At 41.0% G+C, this 13,535-nt stretch overlaps 2 protein-coding genes across 3 annotated transcripts in view; one reads left to right on the top strand and one right to left on the bottom strand.

The window, feature by feature from the left end:
- The first annotated feature begins 4 nt into the window (after window positions 1-4).
- EIF6 (eukaryotic translation initiation factor 6) lies at window positions 5-11,329 on the top strand. Its single transcript, XM_083508492.1, has 6 exons — window positions 5-274; window positions 1,588-1,673; window positions 2,915-3,090; window positions 3,979-4,155; window positions 5,844-6,025; window positions 7,148-11,329. The coding sequence occupies exons 1-6, from the start codon at window positions 168-170 to the stop codon at window positions 7,155-7,157; spliced, it is 738 nt and encodes a 245-aa protein (XP_083364618.1). The 5' UTR covers window positions 5-167; the 3' UTR covers window positions 7,158-11,329.
- Window positions 8,146-13,535, bottom strand: part of MMP24 (matrix metallopeptidase 24) — a 34,723-nt gene continuing 29,333 nt past the window's right edge. For both annotated transcript variants that reach the window (XM_083508471.1, XM_083508472.1), the window contains exon 9: window positions 8,146-13,396. In XM_083508471.1, the coding sequence (XP_083364597.1) occupies window positions 13,059-13,396 (338 nt within the window). In that variant the 3' untranslated portion in view covers window positions 8,146-13,058. The remainder of the gene's footprint in view (window positions 13,397-13,535) is intronic.

The following is a 13,535-nucleotide window of genomic DNA, read 5'->3' on the forward strand; positions in this document are numbered from 1 at the left end:
TGCGCGACGGCCGCCGCGAGACTGTGAAGAAGCGGAAGTGACGTCGCGGCGCGTTTCCGGGCGACGGGGCTTGCGGCCTGTCCGCGTGTCTAAGGCAACGGGACGAAGGGCGACGTTGGGCGGTTTACCTCTCTGTGTGCTTTCTGCTCGGGGGCTCCTTGACAGCAATGGCGGTGCGGGCCAGCTTCGAGAATAACAACGAGATCGGCTGTTTCGCCAAGCTCACGAACGCCTACTGCCTGGTGGCCATCGGGGGCTCAGAGGGCTTCTACAGGTAACCCCCCCCCCGAAAAAAGAGGCCTTCCTCTCAGCCTGGTCGCGCCTCGAGTCTCTCCAGGCTATTTCTGTCACTCTTTTCTCCTGCCCTTCGAACTCCGACCCTGAAACCAGGAGCCAGGCCTGGCCCGTGAAAAGGAAGCTGCCGCTCGGCAGCCGGGCTTCTTTCCCTGCCCCCCCCCCCCAATATTGCTAAAACTATGAGGGAATCCATTAAGGCTCTGGGCAAGTTATGGGTGACAGGTTTTGAACTGTTATTAATCTCCAATGCGGCTTCCGCACTGGTGACTGGGGGACCACATCACACCAGTCCTAAAAGATCTATTATTGGCTCTCCTGGCCTGTTTCCAAGCACCACTCAAAGTACTGGTGATGACCATCAAAGCCCTAAATGGCCAGCGTCCTGTATACCCGAAGGACACTGAGGTCCAGCACTGAGGGCCTTCTTACTGTTTCCTTATTGCGAGTAGGCCTCAGTAGTCGCACCTGCCCCGTGGCACGCCCTCTCGTCAGATGAGATAATTTATTAAGGTCAAAGACCAGCTCGCATAACACAATAGAAACAGCGTTTATAAAGATAAAATATACAATTAGATCAGATTGCAGCAATCGATCATGAGTTAAAATCTATATATATATATATATATATATATATATACACACACACACCCATACAACTGAGATTTGGGCTGCCAAATTGACCCTGAGGTGCCCCAAAGGGTGACTTCAGCTTTTCCCTAGTAAGCTATTTTATTCTAGAGGATGATCTGTGCCTACAAATCTGGGAGCAGAATCTGGATACCAGCCAGGTCTTCTTGTGATCTTTGCCCAAGAGGAGAGAATTAAGTTTAGACCTGTCTGAAAGATCGGTGAGCCTCTTCAGCAAAGGATCAGTGGTGTCTCTATGAATCTCAGCGTAAAAAGGACATCTGAAAAATATATGTTCAGGGCTTCCTATTTCCCCTGATGGGCAGAGTCCATCTCCATCTCCAGCATTGTAAAAGAGTCACTGACCCATTATTGTTGGTTGGTTTCTCTGTTTTCGTCAAAGGCTGTTTGCCTCTTCAATTGATAAATTGTTTTTCCAGTTTAGCAACAGGCTCATGTCATGCCATGTTGGTTTATGCCACAATAAAACCATATGCCAGGATAAATCTGTTACTGGTTAAGATGCTGCGAGAGCTAATTGTATTTGCTGCAAGAGGCTCATGTGACTATTCTTGTGCAAGTTTCTCCTTTATTTGAGTCCTTGACAATGTAGTCATGTTGAATTTGGTACCGTTTTACAATTTTCATTGTGCTGTGCTTTAGTGTTTTTGAAGGGGAGCTTTCGGATACCATCCCTGTAGTTCATGCTTCAATTGCCGGATGTCGAATCATTGGCAGAATGTGTGTGGGTAAGTTGCATTCTCCAATTGGGTTGTCTTAATCCTTCTTAAAATATAAATGCTGTAGCTCAGTGATACAGCATCTGCTTCCCAGATTCAATCTCCATCATCTTCAGGTAGGGCAGGGAATGTCCCCTGCCTGAAACTCTGGAAAGCCGCCACTGGTCAGTGTAGACAACACTGAGCTGGATGGAAAAAGAAGAGAAAAATAATTTTCAGACAATATTAATATTAACAGTAAACAGCAATGTGAACTGATGGTAGTATACTGTTATTATTACTGTTAAAGCGCTCTTACATAATGTTATCTAAGAGCTGGGAAGCAGATAGCTAATATCACTGTCCTCTTGCGACTTAAGTCACCACTGTTTCCAGGCATATATAGCAGCTGCAGAATGTCCAATTCCCAAGAGGAGGTACACCAGGTCCAGGAATAAAAATTAAAGGTGGAGACTATTTTCACTGCTTTCTATTTTTAAAAAACGTTTTTTGTACCTTAGAAACCTGTTATCTAGCAGAAAGACAAGATATATTTTTTAAAAAATAATATAAACTTGTTTTAAGTTATGTAAATTAACAATTAAGTTCTTCTGGCACTAGTTTGTTAGCTAGATATATTGCATTTATTATATAAAATTTTATATATCTGAATGAGTATTCGGTGACCCTGTATTGGGGCGGGAGTATATGGCTTAGTTTACTTGCATTTGGTGTCTGTAGTTATTTGCTTTGCGAATGCATTTCTGCACTCCATTAACAGCAAGAAAGGTGTCACAGGAAGTTGGGTTAGATCCATTTCTGTGGCAGAGTTCACACAGTTAATAGTTTACTGTGAACATGCAGGTGGCCCCACTTTTCTTCTCCCCTAGTGCAAATGGGAGCTTCAAACCATGATCCCAGGATTTGTTTTCTGGGTAGTGGCTGTTTGTGTTTCTTCAAACAAACCATGATCTTAAGTCAGTGTTGTTCTTGTCTTCCCAATTGTTTGAGCAAAAGAAACCACACACCCCAGTCCCTACATAAACGAGGGATCATGTTTTGTTTCTGGTACCACTAGGGGAGGAGTGAAGCCATCTGTGTGTTCATGGTAAACAGGTAAGTATTGTTTACTACAACCTGTGAACTCAACCAGTGATTTTTTTCATTCATTGCTTTATGGCATCCAGGTTTGGGGGAGAAAGAAAATGAAAGACCTGTTACTCCTGAATCTTGAATTGTGTCTCTTTTCTCCCCCATCCCTTTTCTTTTAGGAAACCGGCATGGCTTGTTAGTCCCAAACAATACCACGGACCAGGAGCTTCAGCACATCCGAAACAGTCTTCCAGACTCCGTACGAATTCAGCGAGTGGAAGAGCGCCTCTCTGCCTTGGGCAATGTCACTACATGCAATGACTATGTAGCACTTGTCCATCCAGACATTGACAGAGTAAATGAGTTCATTTTGATCTGAATTTTTCAGCAATTGGCATGCTACCGCTACTTACGTTAAGTAGTGATAGTAGATAAAGGAGCCTCCTTCTTCCACACAAGGTTCAGCAGCTGAGCTGCCTGCGAACTTTGGCATCCTCTCTTCCAGGCTCTTGACACATCAGCTGAATTTTACAACTGGAAGGCAGGATGCCAGAGACATAGTTACAGAGGCAGTTGGTGGAATGGAAGAAAGGAGTTATCATTTAAACAATTATTTTTTATTTTATTAAATTTCTATACTGCCCTTCAACTGAGGATCACAGGATGATTTACAGTATAAAAACACAAAAATTGGTGGCAGCAGCATGCTAATTCCATTCTAGTTGTAGTAAATGCTTTTAATATGGCTTTCCTTCTAGCAGTAAGAACTACATGCTGTGTGCTATTGATCACTACTGACTTGAGATTCTATGGTCAGAGGCAATGGAAACTGATCATGCTCAGTTGAAATCACCTAGCAACCTAGGAAGCTGTTTTATTTCATTGGTTCACAGAAGTCAGTACTGTCTACACTGACTGACAGTGGCTGTCCATGGTTGAAGGCAAGAGTCTTCCTCAGCCCTGAATTGAACCTGAGATCTTCCGCATATCTCTGGTGGTGCACTGGCACAGAGCAACAGCCCTTCCATGGCCAGTATCTAAACACAGGCTCTTCTGAACATGAGTGGTGGTTTTTGTTTATTAAACTGGGAGTTTAGTTTTCAAAAAGGCCTTTATATTAATATTGCGATCATGTGTACTTTTCTTAATGAGATAAATTGATTTGGCATTTGCTTTTAATTAATTAGGAAAGGTTTAATGTGTTCACAGTGCTGGTTTTAAACATTTCATATTTTTTTTACAGGAGACAGAAGAGATTTTAGCAGACGTACTAAAAGTGGAAGTATTTAGGCAGACGGTAGCAGAACAAGTGTTGGTGGGAAGTTATTGTGCTTTCAGCAACCAGGGAGGACTTGTACACCCCAAGACTTCCATTGAAGACCAGGATGAGCTCTCCTCATTGCTACAAGTCCCACTTGTGGTAACTACTCTTTCTGCTGAATATTTTTTTGAGTGCCCAGTTTTATTACACTGTGAAGAAGCTAACAGGCTGAGTTTCAGTTGTCTGCTGCTGCCCCCCACACCTAGTGGTCTCAGAAGACTGAGATCAGAGACCATACCCTCTGTATTTATGACTGAGTTAACATAGCCACACCCTGGCCAATTCAAAACACGAAATCACTTTCTAACGCCAGTTCTAACCATTCCTAAATTAATCTATTTCTTAGTATGACCCTAGGCAATGTATAAAAGCACAAGATTACTCTCTTTTCCCAAAACAGAAAAATGTGTATATTAGAAGAATTGGTAGGGTGGGGTGGGAAGAAGAATATGAAGAGCAGTGAAGAATTTGAGTGAATGTTTACATTAACAAGAAATGCTTAATGACTTGAAAGAAATACAAGACTAATTGTTTGAGAGTGGCTTGGGGAGAGGGGTTTGAAATGTGCTTTGGGAATAACATTGATTAAATGAAAATGTCAGAGTGCCATTGTTACATTGGCTGCATACAGTGTTAGTGATTATAATTGGTTTCAAAAGGATCAGTCTAGAGCTATTTGACAAGTACCCCTCTTAAGAAACTGACTTAAAAGGGATAAAAGCTTTTGATGCTGCTTCTCCTGGAATTCTGTAAAGAGAACTTTGGAGTGCCAATCTTCTTTTGATTCAACTCTTCACTTACCCAAATTGTCTGCCTTTTAGAATCCACACACTGTAAAGAGAATCCTATCAGTTACTATAGCTAACACTGAAAAGTGATGTGTACATTAACAGTTATGTTGATCACATATATTGATGATTATTTCTACATATTAATTAGCAGCCAGGGCAGCCTGTTTCTGAGCAAAAGTGGGTGTGAGGAAAATGAGGTTAACTCTATCCTCTCCGGTCCCTTCTTAGCAAGTTGCTTTCTCAGCCATGGGAGTCAGGGGATGGGGTTGTGATATGAAGTTTCCATATCTTACATGTACCGGTATATTTGTCCCCAAAACTGGGGGGGGGGGGGCAGCTCACATAGTGTGGTTTTAAGCTGTAAGAAGTTAAGCCACCTATTTTCTGCATAGGTGGAGCTGGTTCCAGTCTTAAAGGATTGAAACAAGTGGAGAATAACATGCAGAAATCTAAGTTTTGTGTAGTTGGAGCCTACGTGGAGTGGGGTGCGGAAATGCAGAATCCCAAAACAGAAACACACCCTGTGTTTAAATTCCACACAGTAGATGAGCACTTGTGCTGTAAATTGTTTGCAAAGACCCAGTGGATTCCCCAAGTCAACTCAATGAGAATTGTGGGCTAGAGAATTGGGTCCTGGCTTTTCTGACATTTCTAAATGCTGGGCTCTATTACTTTTGAAATGATGATAAAGAGCTAACTTACATATGCCTTCCTGGTTCTGGAGGGCTTGGCTTCTATTGCCTTTTCAAATATTTTACTTAGAATTTTTCTATCCTGCCTTTCCACTAAAAAGTATTCAAGGTTACTGGTTCCAAACTAAATTATCAGTTACATATACTTTACTTCGGGCTTATAATAGATCCAATCCTAGGTGGTAGGAGGTAATAACTCTGATGTTAGTGCATTGGGTATTGCCATTATAGATGAGCATGACCAAAAAAAAAAAATTCTCTTAGCCAGAGGTACTGTCATGAATGTCTCTCTCTTTTTTACCAGGCTGGAACTGTTAACCGTGGCAGTGAGGTGATTGCAGCTGGAATGGTTGTGAATGACTGGTGTGCCTTCTGTGGCCTGGACACAACCAGCACAGAGTTATCTGTTATTGAGAGTGTCTTTAAACTCAATGAATCACAGCCAAGTACCATTGCTACTACTATGAGAGATTCTTTGATTGACAGGTAGGTTTGACACTTGTTTTCTCGCAAATCCAGTAAATGCCTCAAGGTCGGTGACTGCCTGGATTCTCATTTTGCTTATTATAACTTTCCTGTGATTAATCACAAATGGTAGTTCATTTTCTTCAGTTGTCTCAGTACTTTTACATGCTTGTCACGGTCTGTGAAACTGATCTGCTAGAAGTTCCAGTACTACTTTCATCATTTGCAAAGGGAATACTTTTTCTATATATCCCACCCACCATTTTCACTCCACTTACCTGAGGGTTACATTTCATAAGTGAAATCACCCAAAGTGAGGAGCAAACCACTTTAATGGGGGTGGGGAGAGAACACAGGGAGGAGAGAGAGAGAGACTCACTCTGGAAATCGTTAGGGGCTGCTGCCCGGCTTGTCCCAAACCTGCCTGAGGGGAGTTAGTGTGCGTGGTGGTGGATGGCCACAGAGGACGAGGGCAGAACTGTTGCCAAGATGGGTGTTCAGTGGTGGGGAGAAGGCACCTCCTGCCCCATGATGCTGGCTAGTGAAAGGCCACCTTCCCTCACTCAAGGCAGCAGCCCAGAGCAACTTCCAGGCAGCAGCCCAGAGTGAGGCAAGACCTATCTATTTTGTGACGACCCATGTAAATATTTATTTTGTGTTGCAAAAAAATTGTGTGGGATGCGTGTAAGTGTGTATCCAGGCAATGTGCCTGTAATTAATATTTGCAGTGACTTGATCCATGACTCGATTAAAGAATAATAAACGTAGTAAGTTTTTTTAAAAAACCTCGCACCTTCTCGTGCATCTGCTACCTGTGTGAGCACATTGTGCTTTGCTACTGGCTTACGGAATGGCCAAAAGGGGCAGTGAATAAAGTGGGAAGCCACTGGACTCTTTGCCTTTATGTGGCATGTCTAATCTCCTGACCATTGTGAGAATTCAGTACTGACATGGCTGTATAGCTGATATTTCTACATGCATCCAGTTAGTGACCTTCACAATGCAGTCCAGTTAGTGTGACAGGTTTTGAATTCTCTGTTGCATCTTGCCTGGTTTTTTAGATAACGGAGATGAAAATAAGACAGTCTTGCTGGAGCCCCCAAAGTATTTTTGGCTAACCTTCATTTGTGTTTCCTTTTTTAGCTTGACATGATCTGCTGCTCCCTGACCACCACAGAAGCACTGAAGGCCAGATTATGATCTTGATTGCTCACTGAAGTAAATGCTCTGTTTATTACTCTGCAGACCTAGACCAGGACGGGTATACAACAATCAGCATTTCTAAACTACAATGTTACACACCTGTGCCCCTTTTTGTTACTTCTGCTAATATGGCCTGCTTTCATTAATTCATGAGATAATTTTCGAATTGCGAGTGTATGTTATCGAAAAATGTTTTAAAATGTCATTACATGTAATAATGGTTAAAAAAACAAAACAAAATGGTTTTCTCCTTCTGCATTCACCGGCATGTGCCTGAACCAGCTATCATTTCTCGATCAGACACAGCTGGGATTTCTACTGGATCATTTTTACATAGCCTGCAGCCTAGATTAATGTAGCTGTCTTATGTAAATTTGGTAGTCAGACACTGCCTGTTAAAAGGACTGAAATAAGCCATGGAGCTTTTTGCCATATCCCTATAATTCTGTAAAGCCAACATGTGCTAGCAGTTCTCTGAAATGACACTGGCCTTTGTCTGTGGAGGAAGACCAGGTGAAAGACCAATCCATCCCTCTGCTGAAGTTATGAAGAGCCTTTACTTTAGAGAAAATAGCCTGGGTGGAAATAATTTATTTTGACCTCTTTGTTGTATGCACACTTCCTTAACAATTCAGTCATAAGAAACTACTTTGCAACCTGTATCTTAAGCCTCTTATGAGGCTCTGCTTTGTTGCGCAGCGATAGAAACAATCCTTGGAAGTAGGTGATGGTGTCACTTGGTTGAGGCTTAATGCCAAAGGCAGTTAAAACTAATAAACCTTAAAGCTAGAAACTGTTGTTCTGGACATTGATACTGGTATTCAGTATAAGGGATAAGGACTGCATCAAACTTAAGAGATCTGAAAGAACACATAAGTTTTGTTAAACAATCTGGCTTTTACTTGAAAACTTTCCATAGCTACTTTATGATTTCATAGCTTTCCCTGCTGCAGTTTACTGGCCAAAGTACCTGTTTCAATTGTGCCATCTATCTTTTCTCATTGTTCCTGGCTATTACAAAATCACCCTTGTCTTTCTCTGTAAGGTGATCCAGCACGCTCTACTCCATGTTTTACTACATCTAGCTCAAACACATCCCAGTAATGAAGCATGGTGCAAGTTAAAAGCAGCTGAAGGTGTATTACACTGGAGTGGGGAATCTTTGACCCTCCAGACAGTTCTAAAATACAGCACCCATCATCTCTGATTATTGGCTAGGCTGGCGGGAGTTGGGAGTCCAATAACATCTAGAGGGCCACAGGTTTCTTGCTCCTGTATTATACATTTAATCCTCCAGTCTTGCACTATTTGCTTACATTATTTCCCGAATATATTACTTTCCCCACCTCCCACAATAGTGGGGTTTTGCGGTTCTTAACACGATGCTGTTAAGGGAATCTAGTGCGACAATAAATTGTTCAGCTCACAACATATTTTCTTTATGAACTGTAGTGGTCCAATAGACTATTGAAAGCTCCTTTATCACTATAGTACTTCCTTACTGACGTTACACAAAATTCCCTACTGCAACAGCTTTCAGGCATGTTTTTATATATATAAAACTTACCATACGTGCTTGCATTGGAACGTCTTGTAAATATCTAGCATCCATATATGCCTTTAAGTGCAGCCACATTGAATAATAATTGCTGAACCACTGTATCCCAGATGTGAGTGCAGTGGCATTTGATTTAGCTATCTGACCCACAGATGACAACTAAGAGATTGAGTGTGCACAGAGGACTAGACATTTTCTTCTGCCATGTGGCTATTTTTCTGAGAGTAGCCAGACTGCTCTGTGAAGCAAATGTAACCTTCTGCAGCAGCTTTTAAATGTGGTGTTAGCAAAAGTGATGGGTAGAATGTTTAAGAAAAGGGGAACAAATAACTTACGCAGTAACCAGTAGGAAAGAGACTACTTGGTTTTTAAAAAAATCTATTATGGATATGGAAGAAATGGAAAATACATTTAACACCTTAAGTGTGGAATCTAGAAACAAGCTCCCATCAACAGATTAGAAAAGCAAAATATTTCTGCCTGAAAACAGCAAAAAACAAAAACTCTGAAATCCAGGAGAACCAGAAATGTAACACCTTAGGAGCAGGCAGATTTATTGGAATATTATTGGAATATTAATAAACTGGCCAGTCTCAAATTTTTAGAGAGTTTGGAAACAACAGGTGCTGTTCAAGTGTCCTGACAAGCATTCATTTAAAAATGTATGACAAGATGACAAACTCCTTTAATAAATGTGCTGGTGTTTGATTTCATGAGCACTTTGTTTGTGTGGTATGGCAAAATGACAAACTCCTTTAATAAATGTGTCAATTTGCATTGTAACACAAGTAGATTTAGATACATAACAGTGTAGATAAGGAATTAATAAATAATGTGATTTTATCAAATTTAGATCTGACTCAAATAATAATGAGATGGGACATTATAATAGAATGATACAGTAACATTGTAAGATAATTTTTTAGGTACTAGGGCAAGATCAAGTATCAGCAAGGAGGTGTTTTCAAAGCAGAGCTGCAAGACAAGGATGAAATCCTATTGAGTCCATAGGATGGCAGCATCTTTTAAATAAGTGGATAGTCTGACAGAATTAGATATGGGTCAAAACTGTAAATCTAGTTAATACCATATGTGATCTTGATGATGTGTTACATAGGGACCACTCAACTATTAGCAGGAGGCTTCCAAGATGTTTAAAGCAGATAAAGCTTTAGGGGCAATTTTAATTATTTTTAAAGCAAAAATGGATTGCCATAAGACGGTTATGCAACTTCTAGATTATATCAAGTATTTGCTCTGGAAATTTTATGCTTCTCAGGTGAGTAATTTCAGAACAGTAGCAGTGTTTGGAATTAGATTCAGGTGGGTAGCCGTTTTGGTCTGATGCAGTTGAAATAAATTAAAAAATTGTCCAGTAGCACCCTAGAGACCAACTAAGTTTGTTCTGGGTATATGCTTTCGTTGCATGCACACTTCATCAGATGGTATTTGAAGAAGTGTGCATGCACACAAAATCTTCTACCCAGAACAAACTTGGTTGGTTTCTAAGGTGCTACTGGACAAGTGTTTGGAATTGTGCTGAAAAAAAGCTTGATAGTGTGAATATTATTCCTGGGTGCACAACTAAACCATATTAAGAGTTCCACAGAATAGCAGAGTCCCGAGCTTGCAACTTGTATGGATATTTTACTCTGCCCAACTCTTTGAAGCCTTTAGAGTCTTGCAATTAAATTCACATATAAATCAGTATTTGGGGGTGGGAAAATGCATATGAGCAAGTACTGTCAACCTGCATTTCCCTGTTTGTAGCACTTTCACATCCGTTCAGGTTCATTGTATTGATAGTGATTGCATGCAAACCACACACAATTTACTGAGGTTTATGTTGCTTCACAGAAGCAACTCCTTACATGCACTGCTAAAAGTCAACATGACCTATCTAAAAACCATGCTTGCCATCCTCCCCTGAGTTGATACTTAATCAATAGCTGCAAAAAAAGGCAAAATGCTGTAGCACCTTGCAGATTGCCTTATTGTGGCATGAGCTTTCAAGGCAACATCAAATGTATTACGTGTATCCACTTTTAAGTATATCATGGCTTTGCTTTTCTAAACTTTCACCTGAAAGTGAAGGTAATATAAGGGAAGTATCTTCTAGTTACTGCTACATGCTGAAACTGGGACAATCCAGTGTCTCACCCGTAATACCAATTTGATGATTTTGGGATAGTTGTGGGGGAGGGAATGGAAACCCCACCTTGAATAGTTCATGATTTTTGCCCCAATTTGAGGAGTTGGAAAGCCTAGAGTGGATGTGCAGACGACAGTCAGTGGACATGGGATAAGCACCTCTCCTCGCAAGTGGGCCCTGCATCTCCATTATTTTGGCTTAAAAAAGGTTGAGATCAGGCCACTAGCAGAACAGACACAGTTGGCAGAATGGACTGTCCCATCTCAAAATCTGCTCCAGAGGACTGGGGAACCCTCCATAGCAGATCTGGGGGGAAATTAGGAAAGGAAAGACTCTGTGATGTTGGGTGTTGTCCTTAAGTGTTTTGGCAACATGAACTTGTTATATGAAAATAAAAATTAAAACCCCAAAAGGTTTTCCTCTGATTACATTCCTATAATTTCCAATAGGTCTCTAGCATAACAGCAAGTAGAGAATCTCATGAAAAGGCAAAAAAGATTGATGTCTTGCCAACAAGAATGACAAAAATATACTGCATCAGAATAAACCAACTTGGTTTGTCTAGCCCATGAATAAACCAGAAATACTTAGTTTTTATACCTACCTGGAAAGCAGAGTTGGATAGTTTCTACCAGGCCATCAAGAGCACAACTAGTGAATGCCATCCGGTGTAGTAGTCTAAAAGATACGTGCAGCTTTCTTGTTTTAAAGATACATGTGGCACACCAAGATCATTTAAGCACCGATAAAATACTGCAATTTACTTTATACATTTTGGTGAATTTGCCAGATTAAAGTTTCTAAATTGCAATCTTTAGGATAACCTCCCACTCATGATTAAGTGGTATATAAACGCTTCTTGAATAAACAAACCAGATTTTAAAAACATGAATTTCCTTCTAGATGCCACTCCTTTCCTGCACTACCGCAACTACAATTCTCATAATTTTGTTAAAGAATATCAAGCATCCTAATGTACATGCCACTTGGCTTCCATTTATAAAAGAAAAAGGATCAAGGGGACTTGTATTTGCAGAGTACCATATACAGTATCAAAGGTGGTATGTTACTGAGTGCCAATCACTGGGGAACCCGCATGTCCTTGTGGCTTGCATCTGGTTGGCCACTGTAAGAACAATGTTGGGCTGGATGGACCTTTGGCCTCATTCAGCAGGAGCCTTCTTACGTTCTTAAATATCACAGAATTTACCTTTAATCTTATAATGGTAACAATTAATTTATTGTTGCCAACTTAAAATAGTGGTAATATGACATTTAAATATTTAGTACATGACAGGTTCTTAAAAACAAAGAGTTTTAAGGGCTGCATTCATGTTAGTGTTCAAACCCAATTGCTTAGTCTTGCAGACTGGTTGTATTCACAAATTTCGGTTCCTGGTTGCTGTTGTGATTTGATCTGGCTTTAGAGCTGTTTGAAGTCGTGGTCTACACAGAATTATCTCCTAAGAGCTCTTTATGTGTGTCTGCCATTGCAGAGTGGGAACATCAGCTAATTACCATGAATGTACAAAACATCTGACCAGCAGGTATTGGAAAAAAACGGTATCCAGGTAATTGCCTGGTTCCTGTAATAAATTAAAATATTTCAGAATGACTCAGCCTCAGAATGTCTTCTTCAGAAGGTCCTGAAGTGTTCCTTTTGTGTCCCACAGTATTATCTCTCTTTTGGATGACACAAGTGTAGAAAAAAAACAACTTGTTGAGAGGTGTTTGGCTACACTGGCAAATGCTGGGTTTGAAAGAGGGCACTGAAGAAGATTGCTCGGGTGAGTTGAAAAAAGGTTGAAGCAAACTCCTCTTGAGGTCTCTGACACTCACTGAGTGGGTTGGTGAAAAATGTCACACCAAGACATACACGGCACTGAGGCAGTCAGTCAGTCAGAAGGAAAGCGGCTCCACCGTGCAAGGCCACCTGGGTTTAATTGAATTTTGTTCCTGTTCTTTCAGTCCCAGAATTCTCTCTGACTCATCTAAGTCTCTTGAAGAGTTATGTATGTTTGTTTGGCAGGCTATCCTTCAATCTCCCCCTTTTTCAAAATGTCTGCAGCCTGTTGCCACCATCCTCAATAGTCGTCACCGTCTTCTCCCATCTTGTCAGCCCCAACGAGCTGGTGAGCCTGTCATACCCACTCTTGTACGGGTCGTCTGTAATAGGTCACGCTTTGCTGGACCTCTTTGTTCTTGAACTGGAAGATTGTGTATACCAGGACAAGGATACACAGAGATAAAATGCAGGGGATCACGACTGCAATTGCATTGACAGTGCTAGGCACATCGTTTATAGTCACCATAATATCCACGTCTTCGTGAGAGAGCCGCCGGTCTTTGCTCCGTTCAACCTCCTTTTGGTTGCAGCCCATCCAGTCTTTAAGGATTGACCTGGGGTATCCCGGCTCCACAGTCAGCCTCTGGTTATCAAACTTCCAGTATTCCTTACCTTTATAAAAGTAGGTATAAACTGGAAAAGAAAACAGATATTATTCCATTCTGTGCCATTCACATATTCTGGAGGTGTGCAGGGAAGAGAAACTATTCTGTATATGGCAAGAGAGGTTATGTTGGAAATACAGATGGTCTGTATGATATATATTAGATAA

The sequence above is a fragment of the Podarcis liolepis genome, assembly GCF_965112155.1.
Source record: "Podarcis liolepis genome assembly, chromosome: 6".
Classification (NCBI taxonomy): domain Eukaryota; kingdom Metazoa; phylum Chordata; class Lepidosauria; order Squamata; family Lacertidae; genus Podarcis; species Podarcis liolepis.